Source organism: Hemiscyllium ocellatum, chromosome 3 (genome assembly GCF_020745735.1).
Source record: "Hemiscyllium ocellatum isolate sHemOce1 chromosome 3, sHemOce1.pat.X.cur, whole genome shotgun sequence".
Taxonomy (NCBI): Eukaryota; Metazoa; Chordata; class Chondrichthyes; order Orectolobiformes; family Hemiscylliidae; genus Hemiscyllium; species Hemiscyllium ocellatum.
In genome coordinates this window covers 29233975-29258359 of record NC_083403.1, presented here as the reverse complement: position 1 = coordinate 29258359, position 24385 = coordinate 29233975, and the positions used below count along the sequence as shown (strand labels likewise).

General features: G+C 45.2%; 1 protein-coding gene across 1 annotated transcript in view; it reads right to left on the bottom strand.

The window, feature by feature from the left end:
* Nucleotides 1-218: 218 nt before the first annotated feature.
* LOC132836824 (probable methyltransferase-like protein 24) overlaps nucleotides 219-24385 on the bottom strand; it is a 97351-nt gene continuing 73184 nt past the window's right edge. Inside the window, exon 5 of the mRNA XM_060856304.1 lies at nucleotides 219-1023. Within this exon, the coding sequence (XP_060712287.1) occupies nucleotides 709-1023 (315 nt within the window). The 3' untranslated portion in view covers nucleotides 219-708. The remainder of the gene's footprint in view (nucleotides 1024-24385) is intronic.

Sequence of the window (24385 nt, the reverse complement as noted above, 5' to 3'; positions counted from 1 at the left end):
ATCGGGACCATATACAGCCAGATGGGATTACTTTGGAATGACATCATGTCCGGCACAGATGTAGTGGGCTGAAAGGCCTGTTCCTCTGCAGTATTGTTCTATGTTCTTCTAAGAGACACAATAGGTATTAATGTGAATTATTTCTATTATTTTTAGATGGGTGAAACACGAACAGTCCTTATTTGTAAATTAAGCATTTAATTTTATGAGAGTCACAGAAAAGGCAAGTTATTTATTTCCCTGAATGTTACATAAAGAAATAGAAATGAAAACATCATCTTGTCACCAACCTTGGTGACTGTCCACCCTGAGACGGGACTCTCCACACTCCGCAGTGATCTTTGACATGTCACATCTGAGCTGGTCCATATGTGGCACGATGACTGTGCAGGTCTTAGTTGCAGTAATGTTCAAATCAGATACTGACCCTCTTCACTCCTTTGTCTGTAGAAAGCCACAGCCTCATAGTAAGTTCTGGAAATAAGCAGCCACAATCACAACTTTAACTGTTCCTCTGTTTCTTTAATTATCCTGAGGGAGGTACACACTATTGATCTCTGATAGCTTTCTCTGAAGCAAATCAATTGATGTTACATAGGGTCTAATTTAAATACTTAAAAGTCATGATACTAGTATAATGTCCGTTCTGTCCTCAAAATATATGGAGCTGTGCAGTTTGTTGCCAAGACGTTATCTCCTCATTCAATGCTATCTCCACTGGGTGTTAATCCAGCTTAGTATGTAGCTGCTACTAGCATTGAAAGCCTGCTTTCGTAGGAAGATTTGTGGCTTATTTATATCCTTATAACTGTGGAAAAGCTTGAAGTTCCTCAGTTCTAGCTCCTTCAGAAGGCTATACCAAAACCGGACAACATCACTGTCATTTCCACCAATCTCAAACCCAGGCCAGTGTAAATGAATTGCAAAAATCAATTGTCCAATTTCTTCAATGACATTCTCCAGAATGAGGTTTTCAAGCATCTTCCACTCTGCACTCTCCACGTCAGCCTTGAGCACATCAACCTAAAAAGAGAAAACAGATTTAATGAGGCATGCATTCTGAAATACTGCACACACCAATTAGCAATAAATCAGCATTAGGCCTCCTAAATCACCTTAAGAAACTGGAGCGTGGTGATGTCAGTTTTCTGACGACAAGAGCCAGATTTTCCATCTGCCATACTTAATAATACACCTGGCAGAGCATCTGTGAAGGAAAATCAGAGTTAACGTTTCAGGTCAGATGACCCTTCCTTAAACTGAGGCTTCTGGGCAAGGCTCATCAGACCCGAAACGTTAACACTGATTTCTCTCCACAGATGCCACCAGATCTGCTGAGCTTTTCCAACAACTTCTGTTTTTGTTTCTGACTTACAGCATCCAAAGTACTTACGGTTTTTTGAGGAAGAGCAATGGATTTCTCCCTAATACATCAGGGAGAAATTGAGGGCTGCAGATTTTTAATTGTACTGATGAAAGGTTGTCACAATTTATTCACTAAGGATATTGCAAAGTGGTTGCACTGTTGGTTGAAAAATAACTAATTGTTGGCGATTGTATTAGAGTCAAAAAGTGTGGCGCTGGAAAAGCACAGCTGGTCAGGCAGCATCTGAGGAGCAGGAGAGTCGACGTTTCGAGCATGAACTCTTCATCAGGAAGAGCCTAATGAAGAGCTTATGATTGAATGTCATTTCTCCTGCTCCTTGGATGCTGCCTGACTAGCTGTGCTTTTCCAGCACCACACGTTTTGACTCTAATACAATCGCCAACAATTAGTTATTTTTCAACCAACAGTATAACCACTTTGCAATATCCTTAGTGAATAAATTGTGACAACCTTTCATCAGTACAATTTTTAAAAAATCATAATGTATGTGATATCTATAATTGCTTTTAGGTATGTTTGAAAGGAATGTTTAAGAGTTTGCAAAGATTGGAAAGCGATCAATTGGAATTTTCTTGAATAGGAGATGCTGGTCCACATGGCGTGGTGACTCTTAACCTAGAAGTCATGCCAACAAGAACGAAATAAATATACAAAAATGCAACCAGACACATAAAAGACAAACAAAGGCATTGTTACTGTAAGGAAGATACAGTTAGAAGGAAAGAGGTGATCAGCACAGTTTCAGACACAAAAAAAATCGAGACAGGAAAAGGAACATACTAAATTCCTCTGACACAAAGAACCAAATCTCATTCATGAGGAGATCACATAAAAACAGGAAACAGGAGATAATACGCAAGCTTGCAAAGAGATCTAAAACCTAAATCTGTATGAATAACTCGGAGGTGCTAAGCGCTGGGTGATTTTCTAGAAGTGGCTTCATGATGAACTGGACCATTGTTGGTCAGTTAGAAAGATCTCTGGAAAACTACAACAACTGAACTGTCACAAACTGGGGAGAGAAGGTTTATAAAAGTATGCCTTACTAATGATAATTGAATCCATGAAAACAGAAGATGAAAACCCTTGTTGGATAGGACCCCTGACCTACTCTGAGTGAATGAAGAATGACATATTGTGGAGCTGTGCAGTTGCATGGTGATGGAGAGAAATGCTGGTCTTGAGCTTGTGCTACTTTTGTCTTTATTGTGTTGGCTATTAGGAATGAAATCACTTTTTTTTATTTCAAGTATTATCTGCCTGTTAATTCATGCTTAATTTACTCGCCAAATTACTTACTTGCCTAAAACCCACCAGGTTAACTATTTATTTGTGTTTATTAGTGACATCAATGCTGACAAATCAAATGATTCTTCACATTTGGTGCCCTCTCTCGTTTTTGGATTAGATTCCCTACAGTATGGAAACAGGCCCTTCAGCCCAACAGGTCCACACCAACCCTCCAAAGAGAAACCCACCCAGACCCGTTCCACTAGCCTATACTTACCCCTGACAAAAGCACCTAACATTCTTGGCAATTCAGTGTGGCCAATTCACCTGGCATGCACATCTTTGGATTGTGGGAGGAAACCGGAGCACCCGGAGGAATCCCACGCAGACACAGAGAGAATGTGCAAACTCCACACAGACAATCACCCGAGGCTGGAATCGATCCCGGATCCCTGGCGCTGGGAGGCAGCAGTGCAAACCACTGAGCCACCATGCTGCCCAGAATTGACTTATCTCCAATTTATAGCATCAGTTGCAGCAGCATTTTCTATTCTCTGCACTGGTCAATGTTACAGTCTCTCTGGCTGACAATACACATCCAGCACAAATCAGTACAACATCTGAACAGATTAGTGCTTCCTCAACACATCCCACACTGAGAGCCAGCAGCAGTCAGAGGTCAGATCTCCACCCAATCACCGGAACTGGATTTAAGTACAGCTCCCAGGCATGCTATAGTGGTATTGTCACCACACTAGGACTCAGTAATACAGCAATTTTGAAAATGCATTTGTTTTATGTCAAAACGCGGATCAGTCAGTTCACTTCCCTATTTAGAAAGACTGAAATGTTTAAACTTTTAACTTTAATTCTTTATTTTTCTACTTAATGCTAGGAAGGTCTGTAATGTTTAACTTTTAACTTTGTTCTTTATTTCTTTCTACCTTATTCTTATGATACTGTACCTTAGTACTTTGTACCCCAGATGGCGCGGTGTGTGGTGACATTGTACACTTTCACTATATTCCTGTCCTCGAGTACACGTGACAATAAAGTCTAAATCTAAATCTAAAAAACTCTAAATCATATCCAATCATATCAGTACAGTGGAAGATAATGGGAAATTTTCTTGGAATATTTCCTGATGATGGGTTTAGCTTGTTATTTGACCAGCCTAATTCTGGTTGACTCATTTTTATTCTGATTTTCCGAAGATGTGTCAGGAATTAATAGATCCACAGAGATTAGACTCGAGATTCAGCGACATACACCCCCACTACCCACCCCCCCCCCCCCCCCCCCCCCCCCCAAACTCCATGTTTCAGTTCGAGCACATTGATTCCTCTTTCTTTTTAACCTTGATGGTGGCTTCGTCTCCATGGTTACGTGCCTCCCGCAAACAGCCTGGTGACCCAGTTCCAGGCAAGTGTCAGTGCCACTTTGCAATAGTCTCAGAGAGTATTTCAGCAGCCTCATGTCTGCAGCCATTTCCAGCAGCTCGACTCCCAGCAGGAGACTGGCAAAGCCATCCGCTGACTCTGGAACAAACCAGGCCTCCAAACCGTGAGAAATACATCCACTCTTATTGTACCCTAGAGTATCCGGCCGAATACACAGCAAGAAACATTCTGTGAAGAGCTTCTGTTATCCGAAGTCTCCATGATACCCTCTTCCCTCTCACGCTCCGCCAATGTTGCAGGGCAAGAAATCAGGTCCAAACAGATGGCAGCGACAGTGACCCACCCAAATTTTAGCAGAGTCATTCCTTACAGTGGAGTGGATCACTATTAGACAGGAAATCTGTGTAATCCCAACCCACTAAACAAACTCATGTAAACAAGATCAAACAAATCGGTGTGATTTTCCTCTTCATGGAGGTGGTGGGAAAGGAGAAACATTGGTAAGATTTCCCTAGCAAGATTTCCCTGCCCTATTCTTGCCATCCCTGCAATTGGGAACTGGGAAAGAAGATCCACAAACAGCTTTCTCCACTTGCCAGCAATGAAGGCCCTTAAATTGTGAACTAATGTCCACTTAATGTCCTCAGTTTGCCAGGTCCCTGATCACTTCTCTCCGCGTTGGGCAAGATGAGTGGCTAGGTCTGGACTGGGAAAGCTAGGTGACCTGCCTGCTGAATCGAGATGGCAGAATGTCATGTGTTACAGGGGGCAGTGTTGGGGCCTGCACATCAATGATTTGGACGAAGGGACTCAAGGTACGGGCGTGTAATTTGCTGACGTCACAAAGACAGGTCGAAGAAAAGCTGAGCTTTTCCAACAACTTCTGTCTTTGTTTCTGATTCACAGCATCCGCAGTTCTTTTGGTTTTATTTAGAAATAAATGTCGACAGTTTTCATTGACAAAAATCCATCAACTTTGAAAATTTCAAGTGTGCCGGCGTCAAGAACCTGTTGGGACTGAATTTCAGCCCCCCACGCAATTCTATGTGAAAAGCAGCTTTCTAATTTCACGTCTGAAAAAGCTGAATTTGAAGATTGTGCCACTCAGTCACCAGAGGACGTAACTTCTTTACATCTTCCCAAACAAATCCTTTGATCGTTTACACAATTAGGTCAGCCCTCAACTCTCTAGTCTTTGGGGGATAGAAGTTTTAAAAAATAGCACCAGCTCATGTGATAGAGATTAAAACAACAATCGTCACTGAAGCCAGGAAGTCAGCTTGAAAGAATGTTTACTGTGAAAGAACAACTTGCTATTTTGAATCAAAGTGTGGACACATCTGAGCAAACATCAGAAAGAAAGAGAATAAGTTTTCAGCAGTAACTACCTCATCCACACTGACGTCCACTAACTGAATGTATTTTAATATAATATAATGAAATTTGAAGTTTATTTCCCAAAGTGAAAGGTGTTTATAATCCCTCCTCTGTGCAATTCAGAGGAACGTCTGAAGAAAACCTGAAATACATTAAGAGTGAACATCATGGGCAGATCTGGGACCAGACCACCTACTCAATAACACAGGGCTCTCAATGCTCACCAATAACTGAAGCACTGTACTACATCCAGGCAGGACTGACTAATGTGAAGTTTTTAATTAACAAGAGCTCAAAGTTGGAATAGACATGCATATTAAAACAGGTTAGAGAGAGTGGCAAATGATATTGAATCATCTTCAGTGGCGTTATCATTTACTTTCATTCCCCCTTGAATTTTGAAGTCAATTTGAAAATGGACTGAGGGCAAACACATAATCAATTAAGATGACCCGGCTGCTCTCCATCCTTGCCAGGGGTAGGCTATGGAAATAAGGAATGGGAAGTCTACTGCATTTGTGTCTGCACAGGGTGTTGTCATGGAAACAGGAATATTTGCATTTCCCAGAACAACAAGCGAATGCACAACGATGAGCTCAGTTGGTCTCAATCAGTGGAGCAGGTTTACCCCAAAGGTAATCAGAAAATGTGTTCTTTTAACTGTCAGTTAGAATCAGTTTCTTTAAATTAATTCATCCAAAGTGCATGAACTGACTTGGTCAATGTTGATGGCCCATTGTCGAGGTGGTACAGTCTGTGTTGTGCCAATTGTAAGGGAGGCAATCCCAGAGCTTTGACTGAACAATACTGGTAATATCTTCCCAGGCCAGGATAACATGTGGCTTAGACAGTAACTCCCAGGTGGTGGTTCTGCACCTCTCGTCCTCCAAGGCAGTGAAGGTGCAGGTTCGGAAGCTGCTGTCAATGCAGACTGCAGGGCAACGTTTAGACCAACGTTTCGTCCCTGGGGATCTTTCATTTGGCTGAAAGACAGTGTTGCCGTTCAGTTATGGTTTCACCAGCTGCAGGAATGAAAGGATTCTCAGTGTAACTCGTTGTAAGACGTGAGGTGTTCAAAGGCACTGAATAAATTGGTGATTTTGACACTCATCAACAATGTGCATTCAGTGTTAAAGGTATGTTCCAAATGATTAGATTAGATTAGATTACTTACAGTGTGGAAACAGGCCCTTCCGCCCAACAAGTCCACACCGACCCGCCGAAGCGGAACCCACCCACACCCCTACACTTACCCCTTACCTGTTTAAAGAATATGCTACAAGCCAGAAAATGGCATTTACTGGAAAATAAAATACTGGACCATCCAAGAAACCTGAAAAAATGGCTCATTACCAATTAGAAAATCTCTCATTAATTCACAGCAAAAACCCAATTTAATTGTTGTCTCTTCTGAAATCTTTTGTTTCCCCAAGGCCTTTCAATCAGCTACACTGGGTGCTAAGCCTATACACTGAACAGGTTCAGTAGTTAACCGGAACAGTTAAAAGCATCGAGCAATGTTCCTTTATATGTTCCTAAAGGGTACCAGATCGCACGTGATAAAAATCAAGGAGGGTTTTTCATTTTCTCTCTCTTGGATTAGAAAGTTTTTGTTTTGAGACTGCCCATCAATACCTAACTTTTAGAGCTAGCACCAGAAACAAAATGTAACTACGGGCAAGAAATTACAGAAGAGTTTTTATAACAGGCATCTGCTGAAGCATAGTGTTGGTGAGGAGTCCCTGCTATGGGTTTTCCTGTACAGTTACTGTAGTCCAGCAACATTAACTAGCTCTCACAGGAAAGCAGCCAGACAGCCAACACTCGTTCTGGCTTCTTCCAACTGTGACAAGTTATCCAGAAATTGCAAAGCTGGGATATCTTGCGGATTTTCTTCTCGCCTTCTTGGATTCTATTATTCCCTGGCCATGCAAATTGTTAGAAATGTGAATTAACGTTGGCAGGGCGAGGGCAAGGATGCATCTGGAAGTTCATAAACTCTGGGTACAATGGTCCATCTCCTTAACCATCAAAACTTAAGGACCACAGAACAGAGGGGACTATGGAGCATGAAAAGTGGGTGAATTAAAGCCAAGTTACATGCAGAAATGAAACGAAAAGAGGGAAAGAAAGATTAGTTGAAGAGAGATGGAAGGGATAAGTGAGAAAAATGGAAGTAACTCAATGAATAGAGAGAAACTCCACATTTTCTAATAAGCAAGACGGATTTTTTTTTACATACAACATAAAACTTTCTTAGTTAGGTCATGTGCCAGGGTTGCCCACTACACTGTAATGGAGCAGATACTGTAGGCATTTTCTCTGTCCCCTCCTCCCATACTCCACATTATATCAGTCAATGGGGATGCAGGCAAGAGGCACTTGTGCAACATGCAATGGCAAATCCCCAGTCCCTTCCACCCTCCTCCCTATTCCTTCCTGCTGATGCCAGGTTGGGTAAAAGGCAAGTTGCCAATTTTCTGAAGTTTAATTTCACATCCATTGAGGATATTGATGAACCATTGCAAACATGATTCCATGTGTCACCTGGCACTCAACTGGCATTATGTCTGTGCCCACATTGGAAGTCCAAATCCAGGATTCAGCAAATAAAAGCATCAAATCTGATGGTCCAAAGCGATACTGAGGGACAGCCGCTCTATAGTGATACGTGACCCTGTGCTTGCAATTTCTCAGTTCCCATGCTGAGCTGGGAATGGCAATCAGGGTACTACTTTGAACCAGTGTTGAAGCTAAGGCAGGCATGTCCACATGCAGAGAAAGGAAACAACAGTCCTCCCCAATGCCTTGGTCATTACTGATCCCCTGACCAAAGTCACTGAAGCAGGATACCTGATTAATACATCATTACTGTTTGTATTGCCTCGCTGTTTGCAAATTTGATTGCCACCTTTTCGAAGTTACAACAATGACTGCACACGCACAAGTATGTGAGTCGGTTGTAAAGTTTTTAGCATGTGGTTGGAACACACTTTTCTTTATCACTTTCTTCACCGGACGTCGTTGTAACCTCACATCACGGCTGTGTCTTTTATTAGCAGGTGGGAAGAAATAGGAGGGAGAGAGGTGAATTGTTGCCCAGGCTGCTGGAAGTGAAGACCAGGGGACAGACACAACAGTTCACCGTCTGCCTGCGCTCAAGGACCTGGAGGTAGTCACACCCTTTTTGGGTTTGGTTCCCTGACTTGGTGAGTCAGAGTGTTGGCAGGCAAGGGGACCCAGAGGATAACAGGGCAGGAACCTTAGGCTTTACAAACATCCAACAGAATTGAGGTTCTCTAAGCTTATCTGAAGGAGAGTGAAGGTTGTAAAGAGGGTCAGCTAACTGCCCATGGCACCATGATACAGGGAGGAGGAGGGGTTAGGAAGGAATTTGGTGATGCTCAGGTACAGTCTAGTCAAGGAGGCTTGCAGCAAAGAGAGAGAGGGCTGATGGTTGGGGTACCTGCCCTGCTCCAGGGTTTGGAATATCTGCTCAAAGTCTGGACAGGGTGGACATGAAGATGTCACTGTAGGAGAATCTAGAACGAGGGTGTCCCTGTCAAAATATCAGTCCTCATGCATTTAAAAGAGAGTAGGTGAAAATGTTTCTCTCAGAGGGTCACAGGTCTTTGGAACTCTGTTCCTGAAAAGGTGGTGAAAGCAAGTTCTTTGAATATGTTTAAGGCAGTGAAGAATCATACAATCCCTAGAGTGTAGAAACAGGCCATTTTGCCCAACAAGTCCACAAAGACCCTCCAAACAGTATCCCACCCAGACCCGTTCCCATACTCTATTAGGAGGAGAAAGTGAGAACTGCAGATGCTGGGAGATCAGAGCTAAAAATGTGTTGCTGGAAAAGCGCAGCAGGTCCAGCAGCATCCTGTTCCTTGGATGCTGCCTGACCTGCTGCGCTTTTCCAGCAACACATTTTTAGCCCCCATACTCTATTACTCTACATTTGCCCCTGACTAATGCACCTAACCTACACATCCCTGAACACTATGGGCAATTTAGCATGGACAATACACCTAACCTGCACATCTTTGGATTGTGGGAGGAAACGAGTATCTGGAGGAAACCCACACAGACACAGTGCAATATACCCATACACAGTGGGAAATAGATTTTGAAGCAAATGGGTAAAAATGCAGTGGGGGAAGGAGTGAATGACTGAATTATGGTGATAATTGGATCAGTCATAATCTTACTGAGGAGCAGGGCTAGCTTGAAAGGCTTAATGACCTAATGAACTGGACTCCAAGCCATTTTACAATTATGAAAGTCTAGATTACACAGAAAATAACTTACATTTATGTAGCACCTTCTACAAGGTCAGGATGCCCCCAAGATGTTTTACAGTTAATGGCATGTGCTCATTGTTCTAATGTTGGAAATGCAACGTGATAATCACCTGATGATCTGTTTTAGTGAATGTTATACAAGGAATAAAAATCGTTACTTTAGTAAATCAGGAGTGGAAATTCCATTAGATTTTCCTTTACCAAACCCATGGGTTGTCAGCCCAATTCTAGTTTCTTAAATGTAATGTATTCCTGTTGGAATGAGAACATAAACTCAGCAATGAAACAAAGGTAATGATATACTCGTGTGGTACTCTCCCGAACTGTTTTTTTGGTGAGGCACCTGCTTTACAAACAGCATTGATTCAGCTATCAGCCGAGATCATTTGTTTTCTGCGGGTTTGTCACAAATCCAGACATAAAGGGCTTTTTACACCACAGAGGCTCTGAAAAGCACAAAGGGTTTAAGTTGAGAACGTTATGGACAGAATACGGAGTGTCAGTATTCAGTGGATTATCAAACCTGAGTAGCATTTCTTTGGAAGTCACAGAGGTATTCAACCTTCTCCGAACTCAATCTTCCCGGAGCACAGGCATTAATCCTGGGCTGCACTGAGCTCTCTGTCACTGCCAGCTTACAATCAGGTACTGTCCCACAGAAACCAGATCCATACACAAGCAGCTCCACCCCAGGGAGAATATACTGTACCACTCCTGTACACACAATGTTTCTGACCCTTATAGGATTAAACCGCCAGGTACAACAAATTACAAACAACCCAGTAATTTTTAACACACTGAGGCATCAGTTATTTTTAAAAACTTAATGATTACGATGATTAACGTGGCTTCCAGGGCCATTCTTGATGAAGGGCTCCTGCTCGAAACATTGATTTTCCTGCTCCTCGGATGCTGCCTGACCTGTTGTGTTTTTCCAGCACCATTCTAACCTTGACACATATCTCCAGCATCTGCGGTCTTCACTTTCGCCTTTCTCAAGGGCCATTTGTCAATTATAATCGTGGTTATATTCATAAAAGGCCTGTATTATAAAGCTTATAACTGCTTCCTGTCCACTGTATCAGCTCCAATCTGTTCCTTATGAGTGGCCTACGATTGGTGGGATCTTCTCAATCGCACTCTGAAGGAAGGATTGGGTCAGTGAATAAGTGTGCTCCTGCCCCAGAGTGTGATCAGCCCGGGCAGAGTCCCCCTGTCCCACCAATGACAGGCAGCTCATCTGTATCAATAATATTTATGGACAGATTGGCACAGACAGATCACCCACTGGAGGTGTCTTGTTGGCATCTGGCATGGGGTTGGGGGTTACTCAAGATCTCTTTCACTTCACAAGCCTTGACTACCAGCTGCTCTGGTGGTTCCTCCTGACTGCCCACTGCACTGGCAGGGTCCCCCCACTGCCCACTGCACTGACAGGGTCCCCCCACTGCCCACTGCACTGACATTGTCCCCCCACTGCCCACTGCACTGGCAGGGTCCCCCCACTGCCCACTGCACTGACATTGTCCCCCCACTGCCCACTGCACTGGCAGGGACCCCCCCACTGCCGACTGCACTGGCAGGATCCCCCCCCCACTGCCCACTGCACTAGCAGGATCCCCCCCACTGCCCACTGCACTGGCAGGGACCCCCCCACTGCCCACTGCACTGGCAGGATCCCCCCCCACTGCCCACTGCACTGGCAGGATCCCCCCCACTGCCCACTGCCCACGGCACTGGCAGGGTCCCCCCACTGCCCACTGCATTGGCAGGGTCCCCCCACTGCCCAGTGCACTGGCAGGATCCCCCCCACTGCCCACTGCCCACGGCACTGGCAGGATCCCCCACCGCCCACTGCACTGGCAGGATCCCCCCACCGCCCACCGCACTGGCAGGATCCCCCCACTGCCCACCGCACTGGCAGTGTCTCCCCCAGCCTGGGATGGCCAAGCATCTGTCCTTTACTGCCCCTTGAGATGGGGCATGTCAAGGTGGTGGTGCCCTTGAGTTGCCATCTTGCAGCAACACTGCAATGCTTGCCCTGCTGGGGCTGCCAACCTCTCTGATTCTGCGTGCGGCCTCGGGAAACTCTTTGCCTGCCTGAATTGAGCAGCATGGCCTGTGCTGGCCTCTTCCTGAGGATGTCCCAAGTAGGTGCCCAACAGCTGGTCAGGAGGGGAGTGAAACAGGGCCCAGAAACAGTCCTGACTCATCATTCACTTTGAAAGGGTTCTGTCCCATTTGTGCTACAATGAAAAGTGCTCCATTAAAGCTCATTTCACTGCTCTTTCCCCAGGAAAGGTCAGAGTAACTCTGATAAGCTTAAGGTCAAAGAACGTACAGAGGGGAATTGAACATGTAAATGTGAAAAGCAGCAAGAGGTTACGGGAAAACATTAGCAGGCAAATTAAATTGAATTGTCAAGCTGAAAATGATGTCAAGTCTGCTAATGACACAGGGCAAATATCCAGGTAAAGGTATTTCGGATAAATTACTTTGCACCAGTCTTCATGAAAGAAGAGAGATAAATTATAGACTGGATTGAAACAGGGAGCTCAGCATGACTGAAAGTTGAAAAATCACTTGGTCTAGGTACACGGCTTCCTCGGTGGCCGAATGAAATGCAGGTCAGACCAGCAGAGACATGGATAGGAATGTTTCCATTCTGATCGATGACCATAGGACCCAGGGGCCCTCCTGTAGTGTCACTGATCCAGGAGTAGGATAAGCCAGTCAGCAGAGACACTGCCAATCAAAGGCAGTATACCAACCAATCAGCACGCTTTCCTCCTCTTGTATACATTGATGTCATCATTTGTAATGTGGCATTCTTGCATTTATCCTAACGGTGCAGGGCGGCAGGTTTTAACCTTGTGTCTGTCTGCTCACTGAGTTCAGGTTGTGTAAGACTGAGCGACTGATAGTTATGGACTACAGGACAGCATAGTCAGGATAGTGAAATGGAGAGATGTAAATCAATGTAGAGAAATGTTAAAGACATTGGCAGGTCTCTGGGAAAAAAACTAGGGAATAAATGGCTCAATTTGGTCAAATGCAAAAGACCAGACAGACTTTGGTGTTAAAAATACATATTCATTACTTGAGCCAATAAATAATTACAAAGAAAGATCGAACCAAAGAGATTAGCAGTAAGATCCTGAAGAAGGAGATGGGGTAACAATCACACCCAGACTGGGATGTACCCAGGTAAAGGAGACAGTAAAGGTGACCTGGATTTACATTCTACATATTGATAGTTATTCACACCAACCTCCCCAGGGTGATAGTTATTCACACCAACCTCCCCAGGGTGATAGTTATTCACACCAACCTCCCACAGTGACAGTTATTCACATCAACCTCCCAAGGTGATAACTTATCACACCAACCTCCCACAGTGATAGTTATTCACATCAACCTCCCACAGTGATAGTTATTCACATTAACCTTCCACAGTGATAGTTAGTCCCATCAACCTCCCGCGGTGATAGTTACTCACATTAACCTCCCGTGGGTGATAGTTATTCACATCATCCTCACATGGTGTTAGTTATTCGCATTAACCGCCCACAGTGATAGTTATTTACATTAACCACCCACAGTGATAGTTATTTACATTAACCGCTCACGGTGATAGTTACTCACATGAACCTCCCACGGTGATAGTTATTCACATCATCCTCCCGTGGTGATAGTTATTCACATTAACCTCCCCTGGGTGATAGTTATTCACATTAACCTCCCGTGGTGATAGTTATTCACATCATCCTCCCGTGGTGATAGTTATTCACATCATCCTCCCGTGGTGATAGTTATTCACATTTAATAAGACTTGAAAGGTGAGGAGGTGACCAAGCATGTGGATGAGGGTAGAGCAGTGGCTGTCGTGTACGTGGATTTTACTAAGGCATTTGATAAGGTTCCCCATGGTAGGCTTATGCAGAAAGTCAGGAGGCATGGGATAGTGGGAAGTTTGGTCAGTTGGATGGAGAACTGGCTAACCAGTCGAAGTCAGAGAGTGGTGGTAGATGGTAAATATTCAGCCTGGAGCCCAGTTACAAGTGGAGTTCCCCAGGGATCAGTTCTGGGTCCTCTGCTGTTTGTAATTTTTATTAATGACTTGGAAGAGGGAGTCGAAGGGTGGGTCAGTAAATTTGCAGACGATACGAAGATTGGTGGAGTTGTGGATAGTGAGGAGGACTGTTGTCGGCTGCAAAGGGACTTAGAAATGATGCAGAGCTGGGCTGAGGAGTTCAACCCTGTCAAGTGTGAGGTTGTCCATTTTGGAAGGACAAATAAGAATGCGAAATACAGGGTTAACGGTAGGGTTCTTAGTAAGGTGGAGGAGCAGAGGGATCTTGGGGTCTATGTTCATCGATCTTTGAAAGTTGCCACTCAGGTGGATAGAGCTTGCAAGAAGGCCTATGGTATATTAGCATTCATTAGCAGAGGGATTGAATTCAAGAGTCGTGAGGTGATGTTGCAGCTGGTCAGGAACTTGGTAAGGCCACATTTGTTGTAATGTGTGCAGTTCTGGTCACCTCATTTTAGGAAGAATGTGGAAGCTTTGGAGAAGGTGCAGAGGAAATTTACCAGGATGTTGCCTGGAATGGAGAATAGGTCGTACGAGGATAGGTTGAGAGTGCTCAGCCTTTTCTCATTGGAACAGTGAAGATTGAGGGGTGACTTGATAGAGGTTTATAAGATGATCAGGAGAATAGACAGATTAGACAGTCAGAGACTTTTTCCCCGGGTACAACAGAGTGTTACAAGGGGACATAAATTTAAGTTGAAGGGTGGAAGGTATAGGGGGGATGTCTGGGGTAGGTTCTTTACCCAGAGAGTGGTGGGGGCATGGAATGCGCTGCCTGTGGGAGTGGCAGAGTCAGAGTCATTGGTGACCTTTAAGCAGCAATTGGATAGGTACATGGATAGGTGCTTAAGCTAGGATAGATGTTCGGCACAACATCGTGGGCCGAAGGGCCTGTTCTGTGCTGTGTTGTTCTATGTTCTATTCACCTCCCGTGATGACAGTTCTTCACATCATCCTCCCCTGGGAGATAGTTATTTACATTAATCTCCCGTGGGTGATAGTTATTCACATTAACCTCCCCTGGGTGATAGTTATTCACATTAACTTCCCTTGGTGATAGCTATTCACATTAACCTCCCGTGGTGATAGTTATTTACATTAATCTCCCGTGGGTGATAGTTATTCACATTAACCTCCCCTGGGTGATAGTTATTCACATTAACTTCCCTTAGTGATAGCTATTCACATTAACCTCCCATGGTGATAGTTATTCACATTAACCTCCCCTGGGTGATAGTTATTCACATTAACTTCCCTTGGTGATAGCTATTCACATTAACCTCCCATGGTGATAGTTATTCACATTAACCTCCCCTGGGTGATAGTTATTCACATAAACGTCCCATGATGATAGTTAAAGTGAAGACTCTAACAGAGTCTTACAAAATTTTTTGCCACATTTTGTGGGAACCGCATGAAACAGCTGATGCCAAGGTGGATAAAGAGACTGGTGAGAGGGAGCAGGGCAATGGGCGCCATTTTAAATTCCTCTAGCAAGGAGATAACACAGACATCATGGGGTAGGCCTCACTATACAGTCAAACATCTCAGGGAATAGTCACTAATTCATAGATGCTGCCAGGCCTGCATACATTGCTCAGGAGATTCTGTTCCTCTTTTAGATTGTCAGCATTTGCAGATCTTTGTTTTTCTGTTGTTTCACAGTGAATAATCAGACTGGTTTACATCCCTCCTGATTTTTATTGCCATTGAAGGCTGAGAGATGCCAATGTCCTTCGATCAGTAATATGGTGTGGGGGTATAATCTTCAACACTCTCCTACCTTGTAAGTTATTGTGAATGACACTCATTCCATTGGGAAGGAGGAGCATAGTGGGTGAGCTGTATTCACTTACTCAGCTGCACATGCCTCAAGAAGAGAAGTGACATGGAATCGTGAACAGGGACAGTGCTACCTCTGAGGTGCACAGTGGTGCCCTCCTCACCATGCACTGGGTATACTGCTTCAGCAGGTGGGAGTGTGTAGCCGCCGTGTGGAGGCAGATTGTGAAAGGGGCATGGACAAAAGCTGCCAGTCCCAGTGGGTTACCAGCACTGAGGGTCTTGCAAAGCCAAAAAGCTCCGTTTACACCCTGCAGATGTGTGTCTCAGGGTTAAAGCCCATCCAGGTTTCAAAATGGCCACAGCGATATTATTTTAACATCAAACCAGCGACTTCAAAAATACTCGCTCAGTAATTCCCTCTGCCCAGCTCCTGCAGATGTACACCTCTGTGTAGCTGCAGAATGATAACAGGGTAAGGATTGTTTTGAAGCAGCCTCAGAATATTATGTGCTGTTAAACAACTTTGAATAAACATTTACTTCTTGGGAACCTCATAGCAGGAAGTTGTTCAAAGATCAATGGAAACATGTTGTCTTGTTTATGAGGTCAGCCTGGCTGATGTTCGTCTCCCTGTACTGTACAGTTAGAGACACTATCTCTGTAACAAGGGTAAGAGAGAATGACCTTGTCGAGTACATTCTCCATCACTCCCTCAGCAAAGCTGGACACAAGGACGCCAGTATTTCCCATCTCGATATCAAGCTGAGTATGGGCTGTGGGAACAGTGGGAAGATTTCAAACTTAATGGCCCACTTTGCGTAAGGAGGTCAACAAACTGTTTAAGTCAAATTTTAAGAAATTAGGATTGTGAGAAAAAAAAAATTCTTCAGCCAGTTGCGTTGGCCAACTTGCTACGTGCAGGTGAGGTGCCCCAGCAACATCCTACCTCTGCCTCAGCTGAGATGGGTACTGGCACTTGGTCATGCTCAGGGTAGGCCTGACCCTTGGAAACAGACTGGGGACAGCAATGTGGGCAATGGGTTCACCCTGGCTCTGGCAAAATCAAGTCTCACACTGCAGATGTGAGGGATTTCTCCTGCAGTGCAAGGCTGCACAGTACAGTGTCTGACAACAGCCAAACCAGAGAAAGCACATATAAGCTGTTACAGCTTGTTAGCATATGGGAGATGAAAATGTGTTGCTGGAAAAGTGCAGCAGGTCAGGCAGCATCCAAGAAGCAGGAGAATCGACCTTTCGGGCATGAGCCCTTCTTCAGGAATCTCCTGCTCCTTGGATGCTGCCTGACCTGCTGCACTTTTCCAGCAACACATTTTCAGCTCTGATCTCCAGCATCTGCAGTCCTCAACTTTCTCCTAGCATATGGGAGATCCCAATCCCAAACTGTTCATGTCAGAAAAGACCAATAGACAGCCTCAAAAAATGCGGAGCAGAACACCTAACCGCAAACAGATGTGGGAGACGTTGGTTTTGCAATCAAGGAGAGACAAATCCACAGGATAGGAGAATGAGATTAAAGTCTGAAATGCTGAAATCGGCAACAGACCCAGAGAATGCTGGAGAAACTCAGCAAGTCTAGCAGCAGCTGTGAAGAGAGAAAGCATAGTTAATGTTTCAAATTTGATGTGACTCTTCTTCAGCAAGTGAGTCCTCATTCAAAGAGGGCCACAGGGTTAACAGGGGTGCCTCCTGTTCTGCTGTGAAGCTCTAGAATGCTTTTAGCAAAATTCTTTCTCCTGCCCCTTTGCAAGTCTAGCTCAGGTCATTTCAAACATTCCGTAAGTGGTGTTGGTCCAGCACATTCACTCAAAACATTCAAGTTGATGTGTTTTACCCATACACAGAGTTGCCCCCTGGGTGTGAAAGGGTGTTTCAGTTCGATCATACGCTGAGGCACTGCCCAGTCACGGCATCCAGTGTCAAACATGACTGACTCAGAGTCTGAAAGTCAGCTTTTTAATTCTCCCTCTGGGTCTGCAGCACAATATCTCAATGCTGTGCTGGTCTATATTTTGTCCTTTAGATAAGATATAAAACTGAACCCCTTTCTGCCCATTTATTGGATGTAAACGAGTCCATAAAATGTCAGAAGAGCGAGGGTATTTTACAAGTCCTCTGGCCAAACTTCTCCCACAGTCAGCATCACGAAAGCAGATGCCTTGCTATGCACATGTTGCTGATACCATAACCCTGTGACTGTGCTTTAACAATAACACATTGACTGGGAAACGCTTGTGGGCATTCTGAAGTCATGAAATGGAATGTAAGTTTTTCTTCCGTTTCAATACTTCAGGACATCCAGATGATACATGAGCAAGTACGGGGAGGTAGCAGCAACGTAACCAGGACGCTGGGGGTATGGGTTCAAATCTCCCTGTGACAGGAGATTACGTTTCTTTTCCAAAAAAACCCTTAAAATCTGCTGCACTAATGTCCTTTAGGGAAGGAAATCTGCCATCCTTACCTGGTCTGGCCTACACGTGACTTCAGACCCACAGCAATGTGGTTGACTCTGAACTGCCCTCTGGGTGATTAGGGATGGGCAATAAATGGTGGTTCAAATAGTGACCACCACCCCACACCCCCACCTCTGATACCCCGAATGAACGAATCAAGAAAAAGGGAAAATCTGATTCAGCACCAGGGCCACAAACTGATCTGCACACCCTCATTATTTGGGTGACAGAGAGACGCTGATGGATTTGACCTGATTGGCTGAAGTGATTGATTTAGATACCCTCCCACTGACAGGAAGGCCAGACATCAAGGAACCCAGAATTCAGGCATTGGCTGGGGGACGAGCGGGAGGGGAAGAGTTACCTTAGCCAATGAATTCCAGTGACCTGAAATGCACTGCCTGAACAGAGGTCATAACCTTTTTGAAAAGAAATTGGATAATCATTATCCAACAAGAAAAGGGGCAACGTCTGCTGAGCCTGAAATGATAAGGGAGGTAGACATGAGTCTTCCACAGAGCCAATGCAAGAATGGGATCACTCTATGCTACCTGCACATTTGGATGGAATCTCCCTACAATTCTCCAAAGATCGACAGCAAAGGAGTTGAAAGAAATCAGAAAAATACCCAACTGGGTGTTGAATTCCAATGGCCACAATCAGTGCAGTTTAGTGATTGCAACTGCTCGTGCCTTCCAGTGAATATGGCATCCGTCATCCGAGCGGAATAGAGACTGGAGTCTCAGGCTAAGGCTCCATCCCTTGCAAGATTGCACAAGAATTTCAGTTTGATCAGAATGTAATGTAACCAAGTCCCTTCTTCCCTGCAGACAATCCAAGTTTAACTTCTCATCACAGTAAAATGTAAGTATTAATGAGGTGGCAAACGGGTTTACATCAGGAACCTCTTTGAGCAATGTCACTGGCCGATATAACAGAGATTCAACAAATCATCAGCTTCATTGCAAGAAGGCCTAGGCTCAGTCAGGGCTCGGCTTGTATTGATTTGCAGTGTTCCAGCAGGTTAGCATATCTGTGAAACCCTCCCTCCCAGTCCGACTGAACTCTACCTCGTGTGGTATTGGCCGCTCAGCCATGGGTGCCTTCAGGCCGACTTTCGGAATTCTTCAGGCACTTCCCCCGGCCCCCCCCCCTCACCTAATCATCAAAGGGATGGCCTCCATATTCGCCTTCGTAAACCCTGTTTAAACATCCGGCACAGATCAGTGAGAATCAAACAACCAGGAGGGCTGCAGGAGGCGAGTAAAGAATGAAAGACTTGTATTTATCCAGCATTTTACGTGTCTCTAAGTGCTATCATCTGCCTGATGAAAGAGGGTAAAGAGAGTATAACCAAGGTAGAGGGATGTTTGATGATGTTGACAGCTTCCCCAATGCAGCAAGAAGTGTAGACAGAGTCAGTGGAATAAAGGCTGGTTTGAACCAAGCCACATCTCTGCAATGATTAGATTAGATTCCCTACAGTGTGGAAACAGGCACTTCGGCCCAACAAGTCCACACTGACCCTCCAAAGAGTAACCCCTTCCCCCCCCCCAACTAATGCACCTAGCATTATTGGCAATTTAGCATGGCCAATTCCCTATACCTGCTCATCTTTGGACTGTGGGAGGAAACTGGAGCACCCGGGGTAAACCCACATAGTCACGGGGGGAATGTGCAAACTCCACACAGACCATTGCCCACGGTTGGAATCTAACCTTTGACCCTGGTAGTGTGAGGCAGCAGAGCTAACCATGGAGCCGCCCTGTGCTACATGGGCGAAATGTTTTTGTTTACACTTCAGTGTTTTGTACCAAGATTCAATTGTAGCCAGATTAAGGAGTCCCTAGTCTGTCACATAACATCCATCTGTAAATGGTTACAAATTGGCAGCAGGAGTTGGATGCTCCGGCTGGAGCTCATCCATTCTGCCCATTCTTCTTCACTTCCCTTTTTTAATTCCTCTCAGTGTTTTTCTTTCCTTCTCCTTGTCCTTTATCTTATTTCTGCTTCAACTCCCAGACTTTGGTGATAATTCCCAGACTCCAATGATGATTCCCAGTCTCCAGTGATGACTCCTAGTGTCTGGCAATAATTCCCAGTCTCTGTGATGATTCCTAGCCTCCGGTGACAATTCTCAGTCTCTGATGAGGATTCTCAGTCTCTGGTGACGATCCTCAGTCTCTACTGATGATTCCCAGCCTCCAGTGATGATTTCCAATCTCTGTGACGATTCTCAGTCTCTGATGACGATTCTCAGTCTCTATGACAATTCTCAGTCTCTGTGACGAGTATCAATCTCCGGTGACGATTCTCAGTCTCTGATGACAATTCCCAGTCTCTGTGACGATTCTCAATCTCTGATGAAGTTTCCCAGTCTCTGTGACAATTCTCAGTCTCTGATGACAATTCTCAGTCTCTGTGACGATTCTCAGTCTCTGACAATGATTCCCAGTCTCTGATGAAGATTCTCAGTCTCTGTGACGATTCTCAGTCTCTGACAACGATTCCCAGTCTCTGATAACGATTCTGAGTCTTTGTGACGATTCTCAGTCTCTGATGGCGATTCTCAGTCTCTGTGACGATTCTCAGTCTCTGACAACGATTCTCAGTCTCTGTGATGATTCTCAGTCTCTGATGACGATTCTCAGTCTCTGTGACGATTCTCAGTCTCTGACAACGATTCCCAGTCTCTGACAATGATTCTCAGTCTCTGTGACGATTCTCAGTCTCTGATGACAATTCCCAGTTTCTGTGACGATTCTCAGTCTCTGGTGACAATCCCCAGTCTCTGGTGATGATCCCCAGTTTCTACTGATGATTCCCAGTCTCCAGTGATGAATTCCAGTGTCTGTGACGATTCTCAGTTTCTGGTGTTCACTCCCAATCTCCAGCGATGATTCCCAGTCTCTGTGACGATTCCCAGTCTCTGGCAACAATTCCCGGCTTCCAGCGACGTTCTCTGGTTTCCAGCAAGCAAAGGTTACCAGCCTCCGGTAAGTGACAATTCCTGGCCACCTTTGGGTGCAATCATCTCCCAGTGTTAGCTTGTCGACTGTGGCGACCACTCAGTGTTGGTTTGGCAACCTCCCGCAGTGACCTCCCGGTGTCGGTGTGTCAACCTCCTGGTGTTGGCATGGCAACCTCCTGCAGCAACTTTCTGCTGTTAGTGTTGGCATGGTGACCTTCCAGTGTTAGCGTGGCAAACTCTCACAGTGACCTCCCGGTGTTAGATTGGTGACCTCCTGCAGCGACCTCCTGGCATTGGCGTGGCGACATCCCGGTGTTTCCATGGTAAACCCCCGCAGCAACCTCCTGGCGTTGGCGTGGCTACCTCCTGGTATTGACATGGCAAACCCCTGCAGCAACCTCCCCGTGTTGGCATGGCAACCTCCCACAGCAACCTCCCGATGGCGTGGCCAGCTCCCGATGTTGGTGAGGTAACCTCCTGACCTGGCGCAGTGAGCTCTTCCCTTAGGGGCCTCCCTGCATCTCGCTGACGTGGTGTGGTGCCAGGGGCTGGTGTGGACTGGGAGTTAGGTGCCAGTGTGGTCTGCTTTACTGAACCCTTTTCTGTAACGCTGGACATTTTATTTCTGTATTGTCTAAAAGTTTGTAACAAAAGAAACCGTGCCAAGACATTTTTATATCTAAGTCAGTGCTGTAATTGGCGATATATAAACATTTCACTATACTCATTGAGTACATGTGTCAATAAACTCCATTCAAAATAACTTTTGCTGTAAACAACAATAGAGAAAACTATCCTGAGATTGTGAAATTTATGGTCAGAGGTTTAACGCTGTCACACTATAGCCTGGCCTTCTCTAAAGTTTGGTAAAAGTACAATTGCAACATCAGTTCAGTTGAAGGCTTGTTCCACCATTCACTTCGATCAGAGCTGATCTCGACCTCATTACCAATCACCCACATTTGATCCACGTCCCTCAATATCCTCCACTAACAAAACTCAGTCCACCCAACTGGAGAGTAGGCAGTTATGAGAGGAGAGTACTGGGTGAACAAATGGACTGAGTCTGGGTCGATACATTTGAGACAACCAGGAGATGCACATAGCAATTTTGTAAACATAGAGCTGTTGGGTATTAGGAGGTTTTTAATCTGTACAGAGAATGATGTCAATCTATAAGGCCACCTCACACAAGGAGCACTTTCAAATGTGGGCCAGACAAGTTTCTCAAAGTGCCTGATGTCCCAGCTTACAGACAGGTAGATAAGGGTTCAGAGAATGTGCCTCAGAGGGACCGTGATCTCTTGGATCTCATTTCAAAGTTAAGGCTCTCGAGGGGAATTTGCAGACTTACCCCCCTCAGATGTCCTAAAGCACAGTCTCTTTTACTGTAACCTCTTCAGGGAGAGCTGGTGGATGGGAAGGGTTTGAGGATTGTCATGTTCATGATGACAATACAGGACCAGGTACAGCTTACCCCTCCATCTCTCTCTGGGGTTGTACTCCTGTCTCTGTGTGCAATCAACTGATCAAATCCCACAATACACACAAAATTGTAGCTACAAATTCTTGGCTGTTGCTCCTATAGCAGCGCAAGTGAGATAATTTGCATTCAATAAAAAACAAGCCAGCTCTTACTGTCGCACCCACGGAATGGAGCACAGCAGATACATTCCTCCCGGGTGATGTCAACCCACACTGGCCCTCCTTTGGCCTTTTCAACAATTAGAATGAATTCATAGAGAGCGAGGCAGCAATCATATAATCATAGAACAACACAGGCCAGAGTGTATACACAAGCTCTCTGAAAGGTCTCTCCAATTAGACACACTCTCCTACTCTCTCCTCACAGTCCTGCAAGTCTTTCCATTTCCAGTGTACGTTCAAATTCTGGAATTTTAATTCAGACACAATGGCCTAAGATGGTAATAGGTTGGTCTACAAGGAAGCAAATTAAACAGAGCTTGATTTATGTCTTTACTGTAGATATTGCTGAACAACTCACAGCGCTGTGGCATGGAGAAAAGGATTCACTGAAATGGACTTACTGCAGATATTACTTAATAGACTCAACTACAATTATATTCCAGTTTAACAATGAAACATCAAATCGATCCCTATTACATAGGTGGCTTTACATAGTATTTCTTCTCCAAAATAATCCTTCCACGTTGATAGCTTGTAATCTGCCACCAAACTAAGTTCTCATTTGACTATGCAGCGGCCACCTGAAATGAACCCCACATCCATCAAAGTTTTACCTGCACATCCACTAATATCATTTATTGCATCCGTTGCTCCCGATGCGGTCTCCTCTACACTGGGGAGACTGGGCGCCTCTTAGCAAGCGCTTTAGGGAACATCTCCGAGACACCCACACCAATCAACCACACCGCCCCGTGGCCCAACATTTCAACTCCCCCTCCCACTTTGCCGAGGTCATGGAGGTCCTGGGCCTCCTTCACCGCTGCTCCCTCACCACCAGACGCTTGGAGGAAGAATCGGAACACTTCAACCCCAGGGCATCAATGTGGACTTCAACAGCTTCCTCATTTCCCCTTCCCCATCTCACCCTAGTTTCAAACTTCCAGTTCAGCACTGTCACCATCACTTGTCCGGACTTGTCCGACCTGCCTAGCTCCTTTTCCACCCATCCACTCCACCCTCTCCTCCCTGACCTATCACCTTCATCCCCTCCCCCACTCACCTATTGTACTCTATGCTACTCTCTCCCCACCCCCACCCTCCTCTAGCTTATCTCTCCACGCTTCAGGCTCACTGCCTTTATTCCTGATGAAGGGCTTTTGCCCAAAACGTCGATTTCGCTGCTCGTTGGATGCTGCCTGAACTGCTGTGCTCTTCCAGCACCACTGATCCAGAACCTGTAATGAACAGACTGGCAATTAAAGGGGAGTGATTTAGCACGGCATGGTTTTAAGGGAAAGAACCTTGCCTGATCATTAGAATGAACAAGATATCTGCTCAGCACCTCCGAGAGCAGCCTCTGGATTACCAGCTCATGGAAGCCATTACATTTGCTCTTTGAAACCCTGAGAGACTTGCTCAGCAAGTGGGGCATGAGGGATCCAGCAATAGCAGTGACTCTGTTTGTGACAGCTCCCTCCTGAGATTGAAGGGTCCGAATGCAGCAGACACTCGAGCGGAAAATCCACATTAATATTCCATAATACTCATTGGGGCAGCTGCCGCTAAGGTACAGTGGGGGAAGGCCACTGTCATTTTGCTGATGTTAAAGGGGGGGTCTGTTCAACTAATGGAGCCTCAAATATATGTAAATATCATATTCTACAAGTAAGAAATGCCTTTGGTTTGTTTTATGGATGGAGTCAAACTCCAATGCTTG